At 33.0% G+C, this 25,993-nt stretch overlaps 1 protein-coding gene across 1 annotated transcript in view; it reads right to left on the bottom strand.

The window, feature by feature from the left end:
- The window catches only part of POLN (DNA polymerase nu), a 331,195-nt gene that overhangs the window by 259,265 nt on the left and 45,937 nt on the right, over nucleotides 1–25,993 (bottom strand). Inside the window, exons 6-10 of the mRNA XM_051966741.1 lie at nucleotides 22,074–22,231; nucleotides 20,533–20,551; nucleotides 6,994–7,043; nucleotides 5,857–5,917; nucleotides 4,036–4,100 (exon numbers count right to left, since the gene is read on the bottom strand). Coding sequence (XP_051822701.1) covers nucleotides 4,036–4,100; nucleotides 5,857–5,917; nucleotides 6,994–7,043; nucleotides 20,533–20,551; nucleotides 22,074–22,231 — 353 coding nt within the window. The remainder of the gene's footprint in view (nucleotides 1–4,035; nucleotides 4,101–5,856; nucleotides 5,918–6,993; nucleotides 7,044–20,532; nucleotides 20,552–22,073; nucleotides 22,232–25,993) is intronic.

The following is a 25,993-nucleotide window of genomic DNA, read 5'->3' as shown; positions in this document are numbered from 1 at the left end:
TGAGTCCTTCACTTTTATTTGTCCAATTCTAGTTTTTAATGAATTATTTTCTTCTGTTATCTTTTTTACCTCCTTTTGCATTTGGCCAATTGTACTTTTAAAGGCGTTTGTTTAGTTGATTAGATTTTTTCCCCCATTGCACCAATTCTATTTTTAAGAAATTGGTTTCTTTTTCCACTCACCAATTCTATTTTTTCAAGGAGTTGTTTTCTGTTTTGATTTCACCAAATCTATTTTTAAGAAGTTGTTTACTTCAGCATATTTTTTTCCATTTTACCAAATGTTTTTAAGGAGTTGCTTTCTTTAGTCAATTTCAATTTTTAGAATTTCTTATTTATTTAGGTTGCTCTCTTAAATAGTAGTATAGGCTAAAGAAAAATTATATTTTTAATTCAAATGTCTCCATTACCAATGCAAACATAAGTTCTACATATTTTATTAGACTATTCAGTAAATTAAGTTGGGGATAAAAATAGTTACCTGGTAGCCAACTTTACGGATTGTTAGTCTCCCAAAGCTTACCTATTCTGGGCCTTGAAAAAAAGTTTCATAATCCAATGAGAGATGAGTTTTCAAAGCTTTTCCAGCTTAATAGAATACACCAGAGGTAGAAATTCACTGATATTGGCATCAAGAACCTAATAGCTCCTCTAAATTGGGACAAGTTTAGAAGGGAAGCAATGAACTGGGGAAAAAAACATTTTTGCATTCAAAGGTTCTGATAAAGGTCTCATTTCCAAATTACATAGAGAATTGACTCAAATTTATAAGAAATCAAATCATTCTCCAAGTGATAAATAGTTAAAGGATAGGAACAGACAATTTTCAGATGAAGAAATGAAAACTATTTCTAGTCATATGAAAAGGTGCTCCAAATCACTATTGATCAGAGAAATGCAAATTAAGACAACTCTGTGACACCACTACACATCTGTCCGATTGGTTAAGATGGCAGGAAAAGATAATGACGAATGTTGGAGGGAATGGGGGGAAACTGGGACACTGATGCATTGTTAGTGGAATTGTGAACGAATCCAACAATTCTGGAGAGCAATTTGGTACCATGCTCAAAAAGTTATCAAATTGTGCATACCCTATGACCCAGCAATGTTTCCACTGGGTCTATATTTCAAAGAGATCTTAAAGAAGGGAAAGGGACCCATATGTGCAAAAATGTTTGTGGCAGCCCTTTTTATAATGGCTATTAACTGGAAACTGAGTGGATGCCCATCAATTGGAGAATGGCTGAATAAACCGTGATATATGAATGTTACAGAATATTATTGTTCTGTAAGAAATGACCAACAGGATGACTTTAGAGAGTCCTGGAGAGACTTATAGGAATTGATGCAAAGTGAAATGAGCAGAACCAGAAGATCATTATACATGGCAACAACAAAATTATACAAAGGTATATTCTGATGTATGTTGCTCTCTTCAACAGTGAGATGATTCAAACTAGTTCCAAATGTTTAGTAATAAAAAGTGTCAGCTACACCCAGAGAGAGAACTATGGGAAAAGAGTGTGGAGTACAACATAGCATTTCCATTCTTTCTGTTATTGTTTGCTTGCACTTTTGTTTTCCTTTTCGGGATATTTTTTCTTTCTAGATCTGATTTTTCTTATGCAGCAAGATAACTGTATAAATATGTATACACATATTGAATTTAGCATATACTTTAACATATTTAACATGTATTGGACTACCTGCCATCTAGGGGAGGAGGTGGGGGGAAGGAAGGTAAAAGTTGGAACAGAAGGTTTTGCAAAGATCAATATTGAAAAATTACCCATGCATATGTTTTATAACTAAAAAGCTATAATAATAATAAAAAAGAATGTCTTCATTATTTTTTCTTCTGATCTCTATGTAAGACTTGCCTTATGTGAGTTCTCCATAAAATAGTCTTTTAGGCAAACATGTATTTGGAATTTGAACAATGTGGTCAGCCCATTGGAATTGTGTTCTCAGTGGTAGTTTGGCAGTTCAGCTCTAGAAATGTCTTCAGTGTTCCTTTATCTTGCCAGGTGATCTTCAGATTCTTATTAAAACAATTCAAATAGAAGTGGGTTCAGTTTCCTTGAATGCTGCTGACATGCTGTCCAGGTTTTATGGGCATACAACAATGAAGTCAGCACAATGATTCTGTAGATCTTTAGTTTGTTAGGGACTCTACATCTCTCCCAACTTTCCTTCAAAGACTAAACAAAGCTCCTAACCACTGAGCTGGTTTTGGCAATCAATCTCATTGTCTTCTTATACATTCTTGGAAAGCATACTGCTAAGGTAAATGAATTTATCCACAGCATTCAAAAGTGGATTATTTTTGCTCTGACCAATGGTTCCATGTATACACAGTGTGGGGCTGGGTAGTGGAGAATCTGTGTTTTCTTGGTGTTCATTGTTAGGCCAGAATTACCACAAGAGATAGAGAATCAATCCATACTTTGTTGCAAACCAGTCTCAGAGGCTATATTGAATACACAATGATCTGCAAACAAAAAATCATGCACCAACTCTCTCTCTATTTTAGTCTTGACTTGTGGTCTTTTCATGTTAAAATAATTTACTGTCAGTGGGGTCACTGACCCTATCATTTTTGTCCTTGTTGAAAACACTCAATAACATTGCTGAAAACATCATACTAAAAAGCACAGGAACAAGCACAATAGTCCTGCTTCACTCCATTGGTGACTTGGAAAGCAAGGAGGAGTCTGTTATCCATTACCAAAGTAAGCATGCCCCCATAGAACTGGTGTACAATATTGATTAATTTCTCAGGGCAAACAAATATCTAAAGCCTTCAAAACTGACATTATTAATGGCTTTCATCAGATTGATAAATGTTGTATACAGATCTTTACTCCTGGCATTTTTCCTGGAGTTGTCAGGCAACAAAAAAAACATACCATACATTTCTTAGTCCTTTCTGAAGCCATACTGGTTCTTTTGGTAGGTGAAAGATCCTCCTATTATAAAGGACTCTGGAAAGACCTTGCTAACAATGAATAAGAAAAAGAAACACCACCAACCCCACCCTCCACCCTTGGGATTGTCACAGACCAATCTATTTCCTTTACTTAAACAGAGATGGGCATTGAAGGCATTCTTGAACACCTAGGGGTAACGTCCTCTTGCTATATAGTCTGAAAATTTTCAGTCAGTTTTTTGTGAGCAGAGAACCCTCACTTTGTAAACTTAAACTCTGCTATGTGAGAGGATCCTAATGGCATTCAAAACCTCTTCTTTAGTTGGAAGTTTGACTTAAACAGAGATTGACTTCAACCTGAGGTATATATGGTCAATGTCTTCAGCATTGATTGATTATAGTCTGTTGAAAACACCATGGAAGTGTTTTGATCTCTTTCTCTCTAATCATGTCCTTATAACTAATCAGTGTAGCTCCCTATTTTTTGCCTTTTTGCTAGCCCAAGCATTTGACATAGCACCTAGCATATGTAGGTTGATTGGTTGATTGAAGAAAGAAAAATCATTATCAAGAGGAGTGGGAATAAGGAAAGGTTTCATTCAGAAGATGGTATTTGACTTGGCCATTAAAGATAGGAAGAAATTTGATAAACAAAAAGAAGAAGAAAATTAAAGGTTTGGGGAGTTTTCTTGGTTTTGTTTTGCTTTGTTTTTTAAGGATGACTTTAATTCCATTTCTAAACTGATAGGAATCTGTTTCAAATATACTCCACAGATCTTTTTGTTCCACATTCTTCTTCATTTCACTGCTTCCTGCCTTCTTCCCTTTTCTTAAGGCATCAGGGTATAACCTAATTCCGTACCACACTGGTTATCATCAATATCAAAAACACTAACAGTGGGATGAGCAAGGCCTCTAGTTTAGTCCTTGCTATTAGAGTCAAAGGGCTTTGTTTCAAATGAGTAGTGGGAAATTCTGGCTCTTGCTTTGCTGTGTTGTGTGGACCTTCTAAACCTGGGGAAGCACAACCTGCAACTGGACAAATGTAGTTTTAAATGAAAAATGATACAAATACCCAGAGTAACTTCAAAAAGTCTAACTTACTCCAAGAAGTTCTGATGTTCTCTTCATTTCTTCTTTATTCACTTGAATTTTATGGGTTTCCATCACTAAAATTCACAGAATAAAATAGATATTATTTATATACATTAATAAATAATCCTTGAAATAATCAATTTAACTCAATGTTATAGATAGAAGAAAATCAATGCAGGCATATTCCATATGATACTGAATTGGCCAAAATCTTCTCACAATCATATCTCTCAAAAGCTTTCTTTAGTCAAGTATCTGAGATAAAATCTTATGATTGGTCACAATCTAAGCTAGTATTTTGCTTCATGGTTGTTAATTCCCCTGACCATCAAGCTGCTAATTAGATTGATCCTTAGGCTGATGTAATTTAGAAATCGTTGATTAACCAACATAATGTCCTTAAGCAGAATAGGTATTTTCTGCATATACATACATCTTTACAGTCAGTGTGTAGTTGTCAATAAGGGGTGATTAAGAAATATTTCATCTACCCCCACAGGCACAGTTGCTTAAGCTAATTCCAGACTCTATTCTTCTAGATGTACAGTGAGAACAAGAAGAAAACAGATCAAGTTTAAGGAATTAGAGAGAGAAAATGAAGCCTTGAGCTAATTCTATAAGAAATAAAGATGGCTCCATTATGCTCCCTAGTGGAAAAGAGGGGAATAAACAGTTGAGGAATAAGGAAAGATACATCATTGAATTACCAGAGTAAACTATATATATCAATTTCATCATCTGAAAATTGTCTGTTCATATCCTTTGATCATTTATCAATGGTCAAGACACTAGACTCCTTTGAGGCTCAGTCTTCATGTACAAAATGAGAATAAGTAAAACTTACACTACCAACTTTATAAGACAGCTATAAAGAAGGCATTTTGTAACTTTAAAATAGTATAGAAATTAAGCTATTCTTATTGAAAATATAGGAAGATGCCTCTTTCCCTGACCACAGTACAGCAGGACAGTAATAGATCAAGATCAACATATTGGTATTTTTTTTTCCATTTCTGTCAATTGTCCAAACAAACCAGGAACTATACAAGAGAATCATAAATCATATAATGTCATAACTTAGAGATATTTTTGAATACAGAGTGTCAAAGTAGGAAGAAAACTTAAAAAATGTCTACTCTCTATTATTTTACTAACTGATGAACACAAGAAGGCAGTTTTCAGTTTCATCAGTACTTAAGATAACCTATTACAATAATCCTTCCTACTGAAAAGGAGAATGGCATCTACTGCCATTCATTTCAACAAGCATTTACTATATATAGCTACAGCAACTGGGCCCTAGGGATACAATAACAAAATGAAATAAATATTACCCTTAAGGGGCTCATATTTTGTATACTATGGAGGTGATAGCACTAGAGTCGAGTCTTGAAAGGATCTAGAGCATAAGAGGTGGAGGTGAGGGAGGAGAACATTCCAGGCATAAAGATGAAAGATATAATAATATCATGGATTAGAGACAGCAAGTAGCCTACTCTGACTAGAATACAGATTATATGAGGGGGAATGAAGTCTAATTAATTAATTATTCCTGAAAAAATAGGCTAGAGCCAGATTATGACAGAGTTTAAACATCAAACAGAAAAGTTTGTATTTTAATGTATAGGTAACTTGGAATCACTGAAGCTTCTGAGCAAGCAAATGAATGAGTAAAATCTGTGTTTGAGAAATATCAATTTTGCTACAAAGTGGAGGACGAATTAGAAAAGAAAGAAGCTGATTATAAGATTAATTCAGCAAAAATTGCAATATAATAGATTTCTAAAGTCTCGATTATAAAATTTTTCTCTTTCAATTTTATCTTCTTACCTGCCAAAATGGGTATCAGAGGAAGTTCCAAAGTATAATATAATTGCCATAGACCATAAACCTGTATTGTAGAGGAAAATTCACAAAGACATCACTCACTTTTTTTCCTACTAATGTACTTTACAGTAAAGTACAGTAAATTTTGAGAGAGATATTGAGATAGCACTATAGCCATCATTATGAAAAAAAGTCACAAACCAAGGGAATGTCACATTTTAATAACTGGGGCAAAAAGGCTAAATACTACATAAGAAGTTTAACCTAAATTAAAAATTAAATTTCATTGTTCTTGAATTCTCATAAACTAAAATTTCTAACTGTTCATTTCATTTCATTTTATTCCAACGCCTCTATTATCAGGATAAGCAAAAAGATACCCCCTGGTAACTACATGTAAGCAGAACTTTCAGGCAAGGGGCTTATAGAAGATGAGATGTTCATTTTCAATTCAATAAAGTCAGGCTCTTTTTGAAACTTTTCCTTTAGGGCTCCAAGATTTAAATTTAAACCACTGTTGCCTAAGATTTGGGGGGTCAGCGTGATACAATGCATAGCGGTCCAGGCCTGGAATCAGGAAAATCTCACTTCAGACACTTTCTCTGTGTGACCTTGGAGAAGTCACTTAACCCTATTTGTCTCATTTTTCTCATCTATAAAAATGAGCTAAAGAAGTAAATGGCAATCACTCCAGAATCTTTACCAAGAATATCCTAAATGGGGTAATAATCATCTAAATTTTCAAATCAAAGTTAGGATATGTTAATTCTTGTATTTTATGTCAAAGGAAGAGTCTAAATTGAAGCAACTTAATTAAAAAAAGAATCCTTACATTTTAAGCACCTGGTAAATAGATCTTAATAGATTTTAGGGCACTAAGCATTATTGGGATTCTTTTCTTTCCATAGAAACAACATAGCTCACTTATATTCTAACTTGATATCTTATCATTCCCGCCCCCTCCTTTCTAATAGAACTGGGAAATTAATTGTATCTTATATCTCACATTCTTATCCTTCACATTCAAAGATATTGCAATTGATATGGCTGCTTTTGTTAAAAGGGTAATTGAAAAAAAAAACAAGCATTTTCCTCACTTTCAAGCAATTTAATTAAAGATAAAAATAATCACATTCTTGCCTTTAATTTAGAGCAAAGATCCATCGTAAGTCTGTAAAGGATTCTCAAGTCTGAACATAGATTCTGATAAAAAGAAAAAAGGTAACAAAGTTAATAGGTAAATTACGGCAATACTTATTCCAATCTAAAAGCCTATACAAACCTAGAAGACATATCAAAGAAAACATTTCCCTTCACTCCCCCACCAAAAATGGTACAAGCCTAAGAACTTTCTCTAGCACATCTGCATCTCAGCAGTCATCAATGAAAGTCCAATAACAAGAAGGGAAGAGGCAGGGCTCGTGCCAGTCACTGCCCCAGAGTGCAGAAGCCTACCTATTTAGCATCTGCTACAGTCACAAGGTGGTTGAGGGAGGAGGGGGATAAGAGATAATCAAAATTTTTTCCAATGGTCAGTCAATAAATATTTATTAAACACTTATTATATGCCATGTATAGTACTTAGAACTGGGGACACAGAAAGGTAAAAAGCAAAACCAGTCCCCGCCCTCAAAGAGCTCACAATCTATGGGGGAAACAAGCCAACAAATATATATTTTTTTTAAAAAAAACTATATACAGGATAAATATGGGGAAAAAATTAAGAGAGGGAAGGTACCAGAATTAAGAAGAGCTAGAAATCCAATAGATAAGATTTTAGCTGAGACTTTAAGGAAATCAAGGAAGCCAGCAGGCATAAAGAGGGAGAATAGAGAAAATGCCCCAAATCTTGTTCATTGAACAGCAAGGAGACCAGTGTCACTGGATCAAAAAATAATATGATGATGAGCAATAAGATTTAAGGAAACTGAAATGGAAGAAGGTTAGGTCATAAAGGAATTTGAACATCAAGAAGAGGAATTTGGATTGGCTCCTGAAGGTGATAGGAAACCACTGGAGTTTACTGGGTATCTGCTTTGCAATAATTTAGACATGAATTGATGAGGGCCTGCATCAGAGTGGGGGGAATGTCAGAAAAGGAAACATATTTGAGAGAAATTGCACTGGTGAAATTAGTAGGTCTTTGCAACAGATTGGATCTAGGAGGTGGGAAGGGTGTGACAAATAGTGAGGAATCTAGAATGACTCCTAGGTTGTAAACCTAAGGGACTGAGAGGAGTGCTGCCTTCTACAGCAATGAGGAAGATAGTTGGATTGGGTTTTGGGGAAATGTAATGAGCTGTCTTTTGGACATGATTAGTTTAAGATGTCTAGTTAAAGAAGTGAATGCAAGGGATAATGCTGTAAAAAATTACCCTGGCATGCGTTCTATCAATAAAAAGTTATTTAAAAAAAAGATGTCTAGTTAACACGTAGTCCAAAATGTCTAAAAGGCAGTTGGCAATGCCAGATTTGAGATCATGCAGAGGTTAGATCAGGTCAGGCTAGGTACATTTGAGAAACAGAAGCAAAGAGATGGTAATTAAATCCATGGAAGCTGATTAGATCACCAAGAAAAGTAACATAGTAGTAGTAAAGAAGATGGCTCAGTATAGAACCCTGTGGGACATTTATGTGTAGAGAGTGTCAAACAGATGAGAATCTGGCCAAGGAGCCTATAAAAGCAGTTTTTTGCTTTCCTTCTAATCTTGGCTGCATTTGTTTTGTTTTGCAAAGCTTTTTAATTTAATAAAATCAAACTTACTTGTTTTACATCCCATAAAGCTCTGTCTCTCATTTGGTAATAAATTCTTTCTTTATCCATAAATTTGACGAGCAAATTATTCCACTTCCCCAATTTGCTTATGATATCACCCTTTATGTATAAATTATGTGCTCATTTTGACCTTATCTTGGTATATGGTTTTAGTTGATTTATCTGCCAAATTAATTTTTAGTTTTCCCAACAACTTTTGTGTTGATCAAAGACAAAATTACTATGTCATTTCCTAGTGTTTGATCCACCATTTTATTTCTAGCCAATACCAAACTGTTTTCATAATTACCACTTTGAATACAGTTTGAAAGGTGGTACTGAGAGATCATCTTCCTTCACATTTTTTCCCTTAATATTCTTGACCATTTGTTTCTCATGTGAATTTTGTTATTATTTTTTCTAGCTCCTTAAAATAATTTTTGGTATCTTGATTGGTATGACACTGAATATTAACTGAGATAGAAGTATCATTTTAGTAGACTTGGTCTACTTATGAGCAATTATTTAGATCGGACTTTAGTCATGTGAAAAGTGTTCTGCAATTGTGTTCATTTAGTTCTTGGGTTTATGTTGACAAGTAGACTTCCAAGTATTTTATAATGTATAAATGTTTTTTTCAAGGAGTGTAGCCACAAAGGGCAAAGTAGATATAACTGTGAGGAGTGATCAAATGAAGAGGTTTTTTTGAGGATGGGGGAGACATGGACTTTTTTAGGCAGTAAAGAAGAAGTCAGGAGACAGAGAGAGAATGAAATTAAGTAAAAAAAAATAAAGTTGACAAAGGAGGCAATATCAGAAATAGGTTGGAATAGAATTGCCTGAATGGATTTATAGTCTAGCTTTAGTTTTTAAAAAGCCATCTCATCATTTGAGACTAGGGTGAAGGAGGATATAGTGGCAATGTCACATGAGTGAAAAGAGATGAGATAGAGAAGATGAAATTCATAGAGAATGGTCTCATTTTTTTCTGCAAAACATGAAGCAAGATTTTCAGTTAAGGGAAGAGGGAGAGGGGAAACTGCTATGCAGAATGGAATATGCATTGAAAATGAAGATATAGTATAATTACCTACTAATAAAGAGAGTTCAGTTGGGGTTATATAGCATAAATTTATAGAAAACCCAATCAGAATGACTACATGATTTTTATTTTCATTCAGCAGCATATGTCAGGAATGAAAGCAACAAATAAACCTCCAGAACTGAGGTTTAGCAGGGCACAATCAGAGAAATGATAAGAGAGCTAAGGACTTAAGAAAGAAGGACAATATAGAATTGAATTGGTTCATCAAGGGATAAAGATGGGGAAAAGAAGAGAGTAGCTTATACAGGGAAGAAGGCCTGGGAAAGAATGAGGAGTAAAAGGTTAAAGATACAGAAACTAGGGTTTGATAAGGGAAGGAAAAAGAAGAAGTGGAAAGCCAAAAATCAATAGATTATTGTTGGACAAGGAAATTTCAGAATTCTTGAATGTGAAAGTAGTACATTTGTGAGTGATGGCAAGATCACTTGCATAAAATAGAAAAAGAGAAGATCTATGAATTGGGTTTGCACCTAAAAAAGCTAGGAAAAGAACAAATTAAAAACCCACAATTAGATGAAAATTTGAAATTCTGAAAATAAAATCAGAGATTAATAAAATTGAAAGAAAACTATTGAATTATTAAATAAAACTGAGTTGGTTTTATGAAAAAACCCAACAAAATAGATAAACATTTAGTTAATTTGATTAGAAAAAGGAAAGAAGAAAATCAAATTGTTAGTCTCAAAAATGAAAAGGAACAATTTTTCATCAATGAAAAGGAAATTAGAGCAACAATTAGGAGTCATTTTGCCCAATTATATGTCAATAAATTTGATAATCTAAGTGAATTGGAGGAAATATAGATTGCCCAGATTAAGAGAAGAGGAAATAAGTTATTTAAATAGTCCCATTTTAGAAAAAGAAATAGGACAAGCTATTAATCAACTTCCTAAGAAAAAATCTCCAGGATCAGATGGATTTATATGTGAATTCTATCAAACATTTAAATTAGAATTAATTCCAATGTTATACAAACTATTTTTAAAATAGGGAAAGAAGGAGTCCTAGCAAATTCCTTTTATGACACAGACATGGTATTGATACCTAAACCAGGTAGGGGAAAAACAAAGAAAGAAAATTATAGCCCAATCTCCCTAGTGAATATTGATGCAAAAATCTTAAATAAAATATTAGCAAGAGATTACAGGAAGTTATTCCTAGGATAATATACCATGACCAAGTAGGATTTATACCAGGAATGCAAGGCTGATTCAATATTAAGAAAACTATTAGCGTAACTGACTATATCAATAACCAAACTAATAAAAATCATATGATTATCTCAATAGATGCAGAAGCAGTATTTGATAAAATCAAACACCCATTCCTATTAAAAAAAACACAGAAAGTATAGGAATCAATGGATTTTTAAAAAATGATTAGTAGCATCTATCTAAAACCATCAGAAAGCATCATATCTAATGGGGACAAACTAGAACCACTCCCATTAAGATCAGGGGTGAAACAATCCACTATCACCATTAGTATTCAATATTGTATTAGAAATGTTAGCTTTGGCAATAAGAGAAGAAAAGGAGATTAAATGAATTAGAGTAGGTCATGAGGAAACCAAATTATCACTCTTTGCAGATGATAGGATGATATATTTAGAGAATCTTAGAAAATCAACTGAAAAAGTACTAGAAACAATCCACAATTTTAACAAAGTTTCAGGGTACAAAATAAATCCACACAAATCATCAGCATTTTTATATATTACCAACAAAGTCCAGTAGTAAAAAATACAAAGAAAAATTTCATTTAAAATAACTGTCAATAATATACAATATTTGGAAGTCTCTTTGCAAAGGCAAAGTCAGGAACTATATGAACACAACTACAAAATACTTTACACTAAAATAAAGTCAGATCTAATCAATTGGAAAAATATCAAGTGCTCATGGGTAGGCCAAGCAAATATAATAAAAATGACAATATTACCTAAATTAATCTATTTAGTGCCATACCAATCAAACTTTCAAGAAATTATTTTACATGTCCAGAAAAAATAATAACAAAGTTCATCTGGAAGAACAAAAGCTCAAGAACTCAAAGGGAATTAATGAAAAAAGGCAAATGAAGGTGTCTAACTGTGCTAGAGCTAAAGCTGTATTACAAAGCAATGGTCATCATCATTTGGCACAGGGTAAGAAATAAAGAAGTCGATAAGTGGAATAGATTAAGTTCATAGGACAAAATAGTCAATGACTATAGTAATCTATATATGACAAACCCAAACCCCCCAGATTTTGGGATAAAAACTCACTATTTGACAAAAGTTGATGGAAAAATTGGAAACTAGTATGGCAGAAACTAGGCACTGACATCATATATCAAGATATGGTTGAAATAGGTTCATGATTTAGACATAAAGAGTGATATTATAAGCAAATTAGAAAAACAAAGGATAGTTGACCTCTCAGATCTATGGAGAAAGAAGGAATTTTTTACCAAAGGAAAAGTGGAGTTCATTATTGAACACAAAATAGATAATTTTTATTATATTAAATTAAAAAGGTTTTGTACAAATAAAACTAATGCAGACAAGATTAGAAGGGAAACAATAAACTGGGAAAACATTTTTATATTCAAGGATTCTGATAAAGCCCTCATTTCTAAAATATATAGAGAATTAACTCAAATTTAAATGGTCAAAGGATATGAACAGATAATTTTCAGATGAAATTGAAACCATTTCTAGTCATATGAAAAGGTGTTCTAAATCACTATTGATCAGAGAAATGCTAATTAAGACAACTCTGAGGTACCACTATATACCTCTCAGGTTGGCTAAGATGACAGGAAAAGCCAATGACAAATGTTAGAAGGAAAACTGGGACACTAATACATTGATGGTGTAGTTCTGAACTGATCCAACCATTCTGGAGAGCAATTTGGAACTATGCCCAAAGGGCTATCAAACTGTGGATGTCCTTTGATCCACTAGTGTCTCTACTAGGCCTGTACCCCAAAGAGATCATAAAAAAGGGGAAATGACCTATATTAGAAGAATGTTTGTAGCAGTGCTTTTTGTGATGGCAAGGACCTGGAAGCTAAGTGGATGCCATCAGTTGAAGAATGGTTATATAAGGTATAATATATGTATGTTATAGAATATTATTGTTCTATAAGAAATGATCAGCAGGGGGCAGTTAGATAGCATAGTGGATAGAGTACTAGGCTTGAAGTTGGGAGGACCTGAGTTCAAATCTGGCTCAGACATTTATTATCTCCTAGCGGTGTGACTCTGGGCAAGTGACTTAACCCCAGTTGCCAGGAGGGAAGGAAGGAGAGAGGGAAGGAAGGAAAGAGGGAATAAAAAAGGGAGGGGGGAAGAGAAGGAGGAATAATCGGCAGGATGATTTCAGAGATGCCTAGAAAGACTTATATGAACTGATGCTAAATGAACTGAGTAGAACCAGGAGAACATTGTACACTGTAATAGCAAGGTTATACAATGATCAATTCTGATGGACATGACTCTTTCCAGCTGTGAGGTGATTCAGGCCAATTCCAATGGGTTTGTGTTGAAGAGAGCCATCTGTATCCAGAAAGAAAATTCCAGCATTCATCGCTTTTCATGGGACTATTATAATAGCCTTCTAATTGGCATTCCTGCCTCAAGTCTCTTCCTGCTTCAATTCATGCTCCAATCAACTGCTAAAAAGATTTTCCTAAAATATATATTTGTCCATTCACTCCAGTAATTCCCTATTAGCCATATGAACTAATATAATGTATTCTACTTGACATTTAAAGAGCTTCACAACATGGCTCTTTCCTACTTTTCCATTTTTCTTATACTTTCCTTCTTCTATATAGTCTGCAACCAGCTACTATGAATTACTTTTCATTCCTTGTAAAGAACATTCTACTCTTCTCTGTGATTTTATTGACTAGAATATTCTCCCTCTTCCCCACCACCAATTAAATTCCTGGATTTTTTTCTGTGTGAGATCTTTTTCCTGGCCACAGCAAATGGTAATATCTTTCACTATGAGATTGCCTTCCAGAGGATAAATGATAAAGCATGCTACATATTTCCAAAGAAGAGATTGAGTGAAGGCAAAGAGTAAATTTTTTTCATAGTCAACATGGGAATTTGTTTTGCTTAACAATGCATGGGTTTGGCTTGGTTTTTCTTTAAAAAAAAAAAAAAGAAAAAGAAAAAATATTTTAATAAAAAATGTAAATTTTAAAAAGAGATTGTCTTTTATCTGCTCCATATATGTGTATCTGATATGTATCTAGTTTTATGTTGCATCCCCTATTAGAATGTGAGTTCCTCAAAAGCAAAGAATATTTTTGCCTTGCTTTTTATCATTTTCTTTGATGAATTTCTTATTGTTCCTATAATTTTTCTGACCCACTACTTCCTTATAATTCAGTTACTTAGTCTGTAAATAATTTTCAATTCTTTCTTAAACACAATTATTATTGCACTGTGATCAACTAAGGATGTGTTTAATATTCCTGGTTTTATGCCTTAATACATGGCAAATTTATGTAAAGCTTCCACGTATAACTGAGAAGCTTCTGTTATCATCAGAGATCTCTAATATCTAACTTATCTAAAACTCTACCCTGTTCAATAATTTCTTTCTTGTTTATTGCTTTGTTAAATATTTCTAGGTAAATGAAGTGAGCAGAACCAAGAGCCCATTGTAAACAGGAACACGATTATGCAATGATCAATTGTGATGGACTTTATTCCAATAATGAGGTGATTCAAGACAATTCAAATAGACATGAAGGAAAGAGCCACCCACATTCATAGAGAGAATTATAGAGACTGAATGTAGACCACTGTTTTGTTGTTTGCTTGTTTTTTTTCTTTCTCGTTTTTTTTTTCCTTTTGATCTGATTTTTCTTGTGCAGCATGATAAATATGGAAATATGTTTAGAAGAATTGTATGTGTTTAATCTATGTCAGATTGCTAGTTGTCTAAAGGAAAGGTAAGAAGGAAAGGAAGGGAGAAAATTTTGGAACACAAGGTTTTGCAAAGGTGAATGTTGAAAACTATCTGTTTATGTATTTGGAAAAATAAAAAGCTATTTATAAATAACTAAATGCTTCTAGGCATAAAAGAGGCTCAATAAAATTCTCCACTATTAGAGAAACTGTCTGTTTCTACTTGAAATTTATTTGACTTTTGCTTTCAATATTTAGATGTTGATGCCATTTGGTGCACATGTGTTATGTACTGACATGAATTCATTATTTATAGTACATTTAAGCACAATAAGTTTCCCTGTTTGTGTAAACATTTTTATTGTTGCTTTGTCTGAGATTGTGGTTGCTAACTCTGCTTTTTCAAGCTTATTTGAAGGATGATATATTTTATTCTGCCTCATTTTAACTCTGGATGAATCTTTGTCTTTTAAATACAGTTTTTGTCAACAATTTTTAGCTTGGGGGGGTGGGGGTGGGCAGAGCTAATATGACAGAGATTTCATACGCTTCTTTCTGATCTTCTCTCAGGACCCTCAATTAATTAGCAAATTCAGCCTCTGAATTAGTTCTAGACTAGCAGAATCCACAAATATTGGGAGTACAGCAAATTATCAGAAGAAGATAATTTCAAAGATCACCAGAAAAGATTTGTTTCTGTTGGCACAGAGGGAGGTGGCCAGGGAGAGGCAGGCAGAGCACAGATGCCAACGCAGGCTGTGCAGACTTGGGGCATGTGTGCGGTCTCCATGCTGTAGAGAATCTATGGGGAGGAATCTACACCAGTGTTGGCTACTCTGCCCTTGTTGCAAGGCAGTAGATCAGCAGAGAAGTTATAAAACATCCAACACAAACACAAAAGGTAAATAGTGAAACCCAAAATGCCAGAGTCTCACAGGACCTGGCCACGCCCACCCACCACCAGGAATGAGTCAGCAAGATCCTAGTGCAGCTGTAGCCTCTTCACCCTTGTAGAGGAAGCTTGGAAAACCTTCCCTGCCCTAAAAGCAGATCCCAACTTTTTTTTTTTTTAATGAGTAAAAAGGCAAAGAAAACTCTAACCATAGATAATTTTTATGGTGAAAGAGAAGAACAGATTTCAAACCCTCAAGAGACTAAAAGCATATTGTCTCCAGAAGGCAGAAATAGTAAATGTATTTTTTTTTCAGATCACAATGCAATAAAAATTACTTTCAATAAAAAGGCAGGGGTAAATAGAACAAAAAGTAATTGGAAACTAAATAATCTCATCCTAAAAAATGAATAGGTGAAACAACAATAGACTCAATTAATGATTTCATCCAAGAGAATGACAATAATGAGAATTTTTGTAGAATGAAGCCAAAGACTCAATAAGGAAAAATTTTATATTTCTAGGTGCTTATAAAATAAAGAAAAGATGAATGGATTGGGTTTGTAACTAAAAAAGCTAGAAAAAGAGCAAATTAAAAACCCCCAATCAAATACCAAACTTGAAATTCTAAAAATAAAAGGAGAGATTAATAAAAATTGAAAGTAAAAAAAAACTATTGAATTAATAAATACAACTTAGAGTTGGTTTTATGAAAAAAACCAACAAAATAGATAAACCTTTAGTTAATTTGATTAGAAAAAGGAAAGAGGAAAATCAAATTGTTAGTCTTATAAAGGAAAAAGGAGAACTTTCAATGAAGTTAAAATTAGAGCAATGATTATTAGAGCAATAATAAATTAGAGCAACTCAATGAAGAGGAAATTAGAGCAATAATTAGGAGTTACTTTGCCCCAACTTTATGCCAATATATTTGATAATCTAAGTGAAATGAAGGAATACCTACAAAAATATAGATTAACAGAAGAGGAAGTAAATTGTTTAAATAGGCCCATTTTAGAGAAAGAAATAGAACAAGCTATTAATCAGTTCCCTAAGAAAAAATCCCCAGGACCAGATGGATTTACATGTGAATTCTACCAAACATTTAAAGAACAATTAACTCCAATACTATATAAACTATTAGAAAAAAATAGGGAATGAAGAACTTCTACCAAATTCCTTTTATGACACAGACATGAAACTGATACCTAAACCAGGTAGAGGGAAAATAGAGAAAGAAAATTATAGAACATTCTCCCTAATGAATATTGATGTAAAAATCTTAAATAAAATATTAGCTATACTGTGACATATTTAACATGTATAGGACTGCTTGCCATCTGGGGAGGGGGTGGAGGGAGGGAGGGGAAACATTGGAACAGAAGTGAGTGCAAGGGATAATGCTGTAAAAATTACCCTGGCATGGGTTCTGTCAATAAAAAAGTTATTAAAAAATAAAAAAATAAAATAAAATAAAATATTAGAGATAACAGGAAATTATCCCCCAAATAATACAACATGACCAAGTAGTATTTATACCAGGAATGCAGGGCTGGTTCAATATTAGGAAAACTATTAGCATAACTGACTATATCAATAAACAAACTAACAAAAATCATGATTATCTCAATAGATACAGAAAAAGTATTTGATAAAATCTAATACCTATTCCTATTAAAAACACTAGAGTATAGGAATAAATGGACTTTTCCTTAAAATAGTCAGTAGCATAGCATCTATTTAAAACTGTCAATAAGCATCATATGTAATGGAGATATACTAGAACCATTCCGAATAAGATCAGGGGTGAAACAAGGTTGCCTACTATCACTATTACTATTCAATATTGTATTAGAAATGCTAGCTTTGGCAATAAGAGATGAAAAAGAGATTAAAGGAATTAGAATAGGTCATGAAGAAACCAAAGTATCACTCTTTGCAGATGATATGATGGTATACTTAGAGAATCACAGAGAATCAACTAAAAAAGCTATTAGAAATAATCTACAACTTTAGCAAAGTTGCAGGATACAAAATAAATCCAAATAAATCATCAACATTTTTATACATCACTAACAAAATCCAAAAGCAAGAGATACAAAGAGAAATTCCATTTAAAATAACTGCAAGAAAAAGAGATAAAGTATAATATAATACATATATATAAATATAGTATAATATATTTGGGAATCTAACTGCCAAAGGAAAGTCAGGAACTATATGAGCACAACTACAAAACATTTTCTACAAAAATAAAGTCAGATTTAAACAATCAGAAAAATATCAAGTGCTCTTGGATAGGTTGAGCAAATATAATAAAGATGACAATACTACCTAAACTAATCTATTGATTTAGTGCTATATCAAACTTCCAAGAAACTATTTTACAGACTTAGAAAAAAATAACACAAAATTCATCTAGAAGAACAAAAAGTCGAGATTTCAAGGGAAGTTATGAAAAAAAAAAATCAAATGAAGGTGACCTAGCTATACCAGATCTAAAACTATATTATAAAGCAGTGGTCATCAAAACTATTTGATACTAGCTAAGAAGCAGACTAGTTGATCAGTTAGGTTCACAGGACAAAATAGTCAATAACTATAGCAATATATTGTTTGACAAACCCAAAGACTCCAGCTTTTGGAATAAGAATTCACTATTTGACAAAAACTTCTGGGAAAATTGAAAACTAGTATGGCAGAAACTAGGCTTTGACCCACACTTAACACTGTGTACCAAAATAAAGTAAAAATGGCTGCATGATCTAGACATAAAAAAGGATATTATAAACAAATTAAAAGAACATAGGATAATTTACTTCTCAGATTTGTGGAGGAGGAAGGAATTTGTGACCAAAGAAAAACTAGAGATCATTATTGATCACAAAATAGAAAATTTTGATTATATTAAGTTAAAAAGTGTTTTTACAAACAAAACTAATGCAGACAAGATTAGAAGAGAAGCAATCAACTGGGAAAATATCTGTACAGTTAAAGGTTCTGATAAAGGCCTCATTTCTAAAATATATAGAGAACTGACTCAAATTTATAACAAATCAAGCCATTCTCCAATTGATAAATGGTCAAAGGATATGAACAGACAATTTTCAAATGAAGAAATGAAAACTATTTCTAGTCATATGAAAAAGTGCTCCAAATCACTATTGATCAGAGAAATGCAAATTAAGACAACTCTGAGATACCACTACACACTTCTCAGGTTGGCTAAAATGACAGGAAAAGATAATGACCAATGTTGGAGGGGATGTGGGAAAACTGGGACACTGATACATTGTTAGTGGAATTGTGAATGAATTCAACCATTCTGGACAGCAATTTAGAACTATACTCAAAAAGTTATCAAACTGTGCATACCCTTTGATCTACTGGGATTATATCCCAAAGAGATCTTAAAGAAGGGAAAGGGACCCACATGCGCAAAAATGTTTGTGGCAGCCCTTTTTGTAGTGGCTAGAAATTGGAAACTGAATGGATGCCCAACAATTGGAGAATGGCTGAATAAATTATGGTATATGAATGTTATAGAATATTATTGTTCTGCAAGAAATGACCAGCAGCATGATTTCAGAGAGGCCTGGAGAGACTTACGTGAATCGATGCTAAATGAAATGAGCAGAAGCAGGAGATCATTATACACAGCAACAAGAAGACTAAATGATGATCAATTCTGATGGACCTGGCTCTCTTCAACAATGATATGATTCAAACCAGTTCCAATTGTTCAGTAATGAAGAGAGCCACCTACACCCAGAGAGAGGACTATGGGAACTGAGTGTATATCACAACATAGCATTTTTACACTTTTTATTATTGTTTGCTTGCATTTTTGTTTTCCTTCTCAGGTTTTTTTTTCTTTCTAGATTCTATTTTTCATGTGCAGCAAGATAACTATATAAATAAGTATACATATATTGGATTTAACATATATTTTAACATATTTAACATGTATTGGACTACCTGCCATCTAGGGGAGGGGGTAGAGGGAAGGAGGGAAAAATTTGGAACAGAAGGTTTTGTAAGGGTCAGTGTTGAAAAAATTACCCATGCATAATATATTTTGTAAATAAAAAGCTATTAAAAAACAAATAAAAGTTTATATTTTAACAAATCAAAATATTAAAATTTTAATTAGTAGGGAAATAATGTTTTGCATTATTTCATACATTTAATGGACATTATCTTTATTACCTTATTTAATGGACATTATCTTTATTACCTTCTCAATAGGTGTGGATGGGAAGGAGAATTTGAAATTTAAAAATAAAATTTTAAAAATAACTCACATAAAAGTTAAAAAATAAATTTCAAATAACTTGAAAAAACAACCAATTTATAGTTTGATGCTGCTTTCTAATCCATTCCACTATTTTCATTTTATGGGTGAATTCATCACTTTCCCATTCACAGTTATAATTATTAACTGTTTTTATTTCCTTCCTTCTTATTCTGTGATAAGTTTCCTTCTCTTTTCTCTGACCCTCTCTTGTCAAAGAGGATGTTGAGAAAGGAGTGGGAATAATAACAATGAACTATATGCTACCATTCTTTTACTTCCCTCTTCTTCCTATTATGTAGTTCCTGGTCACAGGCTTTTAACTTTTTTTTTCCATTTCATTCTCTCTTCATATTCCATATTGTTTTATTGTTTATTTTTTTAAATAATCCCTCCTTAAAACTACATTTCCTATTATTCTTTCCTTGTCCCTAATTGATTTCCTATTCAGTTTAATATATTTTTACATAAATCCTCTGTATGTATATGTATTTGATCATTTGTTCAAATAAAAATGAGGTCCATGTGAAACACATTTCCTCACTCCTTCTTCCATGTTTGTATTGTCTTTTTTTTTTTGCTCATCTCAATTATGTGAGATATGCTTTACTAACTTACTCCTTCTTTCTTTACTACTATATTATCTTTTCTTTCCTTTTAGATCATCAAAATATAATTAAAAACTTTCCACACTCTCTATTTCACTTACTCTCTCTATGACCCTCAAAAACATTAGGATTCTTTAGGGTAACTTGTTTCTTCTCCCCCTATTTCACATATAAATAAATAAATAATTTTATAAATATTTCGTTATTATAAAATCCCTTCCAATTAGTCAAATGTATTTATCTTTGTTCCTCTTGATCCTTATGTTGCATTTCAAGGTTCCAGCTTCTTTATCAGGAGTACTTTCTACTCTTATTTTATTTACAATTCAATTTTTCCAGTGTGGCATTATAATCAGCTTTAAAGGATAAATTATTCTTGACTGTATGCTTTATCTTTTGCCTTCTGTAAATGTTTTAAGTTCCCCTTTCCTTTGTGGTGTTGGCAACTAGGTCTTGCTTGATTCTTAGCTGTGACCCTGATTTTCTCTTTGTGTGAATTGAAAAAATGCTCCTACTTGTTGTTTCTCTTCATTTTTTATCATTTCTTGGTTCTATGTTACTTTTTATCATTTTTGAATAGTTATGAAAGAACTGGGTTTTTCTGCTTCTACTCATTTGGTCATCTTTAGCTAAACTTCAGCACACACTTTTTCAGACAGCCAACATGTGATTGTTTTGCTCAAATGTACTGTTTTGTTATAATATGAGGAGGCATTGGGTACTTTTATTTAACTGGAGGAGAAATTGAAGTGACAATAATATTTTTACAAATTGATAAAATATCAAAACCCCAACCCCTGATCCCAACCAAAAAAAAAAAAAAAAAGATCAGAACTCATCTAAACCAGTGTCTCCCAGCTACTGTTCACAGAATGGCACTAAGTAATGGCAGTTGGGTTTTTTAACCAATCAGTGAAATTTTTACTACCATAGCTCCCACCTCCTAAAAATAGGAAATAGTCTTCATCTCTCTTTTTTTTAACCTGTTTTCTGCTCTTCCAAAATTAATATCCCTGAACTGACTTTGAAAGGAGATGTATTCCTCTGGTAGGAGTATATTTTGGAATAGAAACTAATGATCTAGTTAGACTTATATTCCAAGAATTAATCCATCCACAATCTTTCATTCAGTATAAAAAAGTTCCTTTTTATCTAAATCATAATCTGCTGATAGAGCTTATCTGGCTCTGAAATAACTAGATGAGATCATGTCGTATGGAGGCATTGAAGGTGCTTCAGTCACCCTATTGGAACTCTCTAATATGCTTGGTTTTCTACATTGTAGAAAGCTACTTTAGGAAATAGAGCTTCTCCTAATGATGTATTTACAGAAAGGCATGCTAATGACACTGTGAAATGATACAAGATAACTCAGTGATGATGAATCTTAATTTTAATTTCATCTTAATTTTTAATTAATATTCAGCTCCTAATATAGGCCTATCCATATTAGAGGGAAGAATATGGAGAATGACATCAAGCTGGACCTCTAAGGTCTCTTCCACCTCAGAAGATCCTGTTTTTATATGAAGTAATTACTTCTGCCTCTTTGGGGACTAAGGAGAAGTTTAAAAAGTGGATTATTTCTCTTTTATATTCATCCATTTATATACAAAGTTGTTTTTAAATTTGTAACTATTTTTAAATGACTCACCACCATATTGTGTGAAGAACTTCCATTTGGGTTATTCATTTTCATTGTGACTGATTCTTCAAAATATTTTCTTATTAGATCTTCAAAGGAGGAAATAGTATCATTAGGATCAAGAAGCCATGCTGCAATTCTGGGATCTAACACCATAAACTCAGGGACTGAAGGTAAAGAAAAGGAAAAAAGTATATATATAATTTAAAAGAGGCACAAAAAGAATAAGGAAATGATCAGATTATCTTTCAAGTTTCTAAAAGGTTATTAAATTTTGTTAACATCAAAGGAGAAATATCACATTACTGAAATTCTAATCTCTTGTGAGAAACATAATTGTATGTATATATGCATGTGCATATAGGTATATGTATACTTATATAGACAAGCCTATGTTTATATACATGCATATCTATCTATATGTGTGTATGCATATAGTACATGTAATGAAACCTATACAAATATATGGATGTGCACATATGTATATGTATTCTATCACCATGAAAGTAATTGATATTATTGGCCTAATTTTATAGGTGTAAACTGACTCCACGACAACCTTTTCTCTTTTTTTGAGATATCTTCTTACTTTTTTGCTTACTAAGAAGTCATCTTCCTCTCTTCTCTATCAAAAGGCTTTTTTTGGTGAGTGATCTCAAGTATATTCACAAGTCATAAAACATTTTAAAATGTTAAAGAGATATCTTCATGTTAAAGGGCAATAAAGCCAGAAGCTAAAATTAGATTAGGTGAATTATGGAGTAAAATAAAGAGGAAGGAATATTGAAATTGAAATTAAAAAACTAGGATTGAAGTCTGGTTCTTTAATATTTCAGCTATCTATCCTTGACTAAATCATTTCACTTCTTCAAGATTCAGTATTAAAGTTTATAAAATAAAATTAATAATAATATTTGAACTACTTAATTCAAAGAGATGTTATATCTTTCAAAGTACTATCTTTCAGAGGAAAGAGCTTGCCTTAAAGTTATAAAATTTGGATTCAAGTCATGGCTTTAACACTTATTCTGTATGAATATGTGGGAAAGTAGCTTGACCTTTCTAAATCTGAGTTCCCTCATTTCCAAATTTGGATAATATTCATAGTAGATCCTGTCCCATAAAGCTGTGAGAAAAGCAAGATAAAATAATATAGTTCTACAGTTGACTTACACATAGAAGTTGCTCAATAAATGTTTACTGAAGAGGGCAGCATATTGTAATGGAAGAAGAATAGGCTTAAATGACAAGTTGTGGAAGGCATTTTAGACAAGGACCTTCTGATAGTCCTAAAAGGCATATTGCTTAAACAATCACCTGTTTCCATGTTAAAAAATTTCAGCTACACAATCTGATAAACAAGATTTTGCACACTGGAAATTCAAAAGCAGTAAGTTGCTGACATGTCTCAGGGGAACAAATTTAGCCTCTGTGTTACCCGAACCCTAATATCACACTGATATTATCTTTGAATGACATCTTTAAGCCATATCAGTTCAAAAGTTTACTAATGTCCTATAAAGGTGTGTGTAGTACCTTAAAGATAATAAATAACATCTTAAAGATGGATCCAGAAGAAAGTTCCCTAAGTTTCCTCTAGTTTTATTAGTGGCTTTAATTCCCCCTTTTTTAGGACATAATTTCTGAATAACTTTATTCACCAATATAATATTTACCAAGAAAGTTTAGAATTATATGTTGTACATTTAGAGCTCAGAAAAACTTGAGGAGGTCTCATGTTGGTGTCAGTTTCAACAATAATCACAAAGATTTAAGGCTGTTAGTAATGCTTCAGGAATGAGAAATAGGCAAGAATTACAGAGCTTACAAAGGTTGCCCCAAAACAAGATTATGATGGCTTTGCGAAATACAGAGTTTTACATAACTAATAAACGAAAGAACTATTTCCTACCAAATAACCTTCCATGGAAAAGCAGCCGAATGTGGCAGAAGGTAGAAGTAAACAATACTTGATTGAAGTCATTGAGTTTGAAGTAGGCTATGCCTGCATGACCATAAGTACAGCACTTCAATTCACCAAATTTTTATTAACTATGAGCTATATGCCAGACATTATGCTAATCATGAAAAATTAAGACAGAATAATTAAACAGGTCCTGTCTTCAAGAAGCTCACATTTTACCAGGGGCACACTCATACACAGGAAAGTAAATACAAATTCTCGTGTATATTATTTACACACACATGCACACATATATATGTATACATATACAAATATATAGTATGATTTGTATACATAAATCATATATATACACACACACATACTACAAAGTAGAATGAAAAGGGTAAAGATGGTTAGCAATTTAGAGAGATCACAAAAGGATTTTGGTAGAATGTGGCAATTGAGCTCAGTCATCTCTGAAGGAATCTAGAAATTGTAAGAAACAATAGTGAGAAGAAAATTCCTCCCAGGTATGTAAGAAAAGCTGGAATTCCAATAAAAGAACTGATGGTACAGACGGCATAGCTCCCATTCACTTACTTTAACAAAACCCTGAAGTTTGTACCACATCAAGTAAGAATCAAGAAATCCAATAAAAGTGCTTTCTTTAATGCACAAAAATCCAGCAAGAGCCACAGAAGAAATATGAGAGGAAGTCTTCAAAAAAAAAAAAAAAAAAAAAAAACAGGGACAGAACAGAGTAGACTCTCAAAGCAACCAAAGATAGGCCAGAGATGTTGTAGTCTGCAAGACCAAGACTCTTGTGTCAGGAGGCAACAGAAGTGGAGGGCTCTTCTGAAAAAGCCCTGGGCTGATCACAAAGTGCCCAAGAAGGAACTTTGGAAGTCCCAGGCAATAATAGTAACCAGTATGATATGACGATCCTCAGAGTAGAACAGCCCAAGCAACTCAAGGACCATACTTAGCATTCTGCCCTGAAATGCCAGAGAGGATTGTAAAGATTCAAAGCTCTGAATTTCAAAGATCCATAAATCGGGGGACACTAACCCTGAGATCCAGGGCAAGGCTAGCAATGACAACCAACTCATCCCAAAGCACAGCACAGCCTGATTGGTACTGGCACAAAACTCCAAATGAAAAGCAAAAAATTGTAGAGATGTGTAAGCCAAAGAAGAAACTGATCCATATTAAATATACATATATACGTATATGACAATCTAGATCTTCATAACAACTGTAAGCAGAAATCAAAGGAAAAAACAGATTTTTCCTAAGGCGTACCTAAAAGGAAATATCTAGATATTTCATGAATACCTAGAAGAAATCAAGAGATTAAAAATGGAATAAAAGTTCTATAATAAAGAATGAGGAAAACAAATAGTTTAGCGGAAAAAGAGGTAAACTTACCTAATAAATGGACTGCTTGAAAACTAGAATAGACCAAATAGAAATCAATGACTCCTTAAGATACCAAGAAAAATTAGAACAAGATCAAAAAAATTATTTTAAAAAACAAGAAAAAAGTTAGTTGATATAAAAACCAACTGACCTAGATAATAGAACAATGAGAAAAAAATTAAGAATCACTGGATGATCTAAAATTCATGATGAAAAAATTCTGGACACTGTATTTCAATAAATCATATAGGAAAACTGACTAGATCTACCATAATCAGAGTAGAAGTAAAAAAAAAAAAAAAAGCATAAGCATAACCTACCAGAGAAGTGTATAGCCCCAAAGTATCAAGGAATCATTGAAGCTTAGGCAGAGTAGTAACATGATCAGATTTAAGTGTTTTTAAAATATCACTTTGGCAGCTACATGAAGAACAAGTTGAAAAAAGAAGAGATTAGAGATAAAAAACTATTAAGGGCCTAAACAAGGGTAATGGCTATGTGAATGGAGAAAAAACAATAAGCACAAAAGTTATTATGCTGTTAGAACCAATAAGATTTGGTGACTGATTACATATAGGCTATGATGGAAAAGAAAAGTCAAAGTTGT

The sequence above is a fragment of the Antechinus flavipes genome, chromosome 6, assembly GCF_016432865.1.
Source record: "Antechinus flavipes isolate AdamAnt ecotype Samford, QLD, Australia chromosome 6, AdamAnt_v2, whole genome shotgun sequence".
In the NCBI taxonomy this organism is placed as follows: Eukaryota; Metazoa; Chordata; class Mammalia; order Dasyuromorphia; family Dasyuridae; genus Antechinus; species Antechinus flavipes.
Note: the sequence above shows the minus strand (reverse complement) of the source record. Positions and strands in the feature narration are given on the sequence as shown.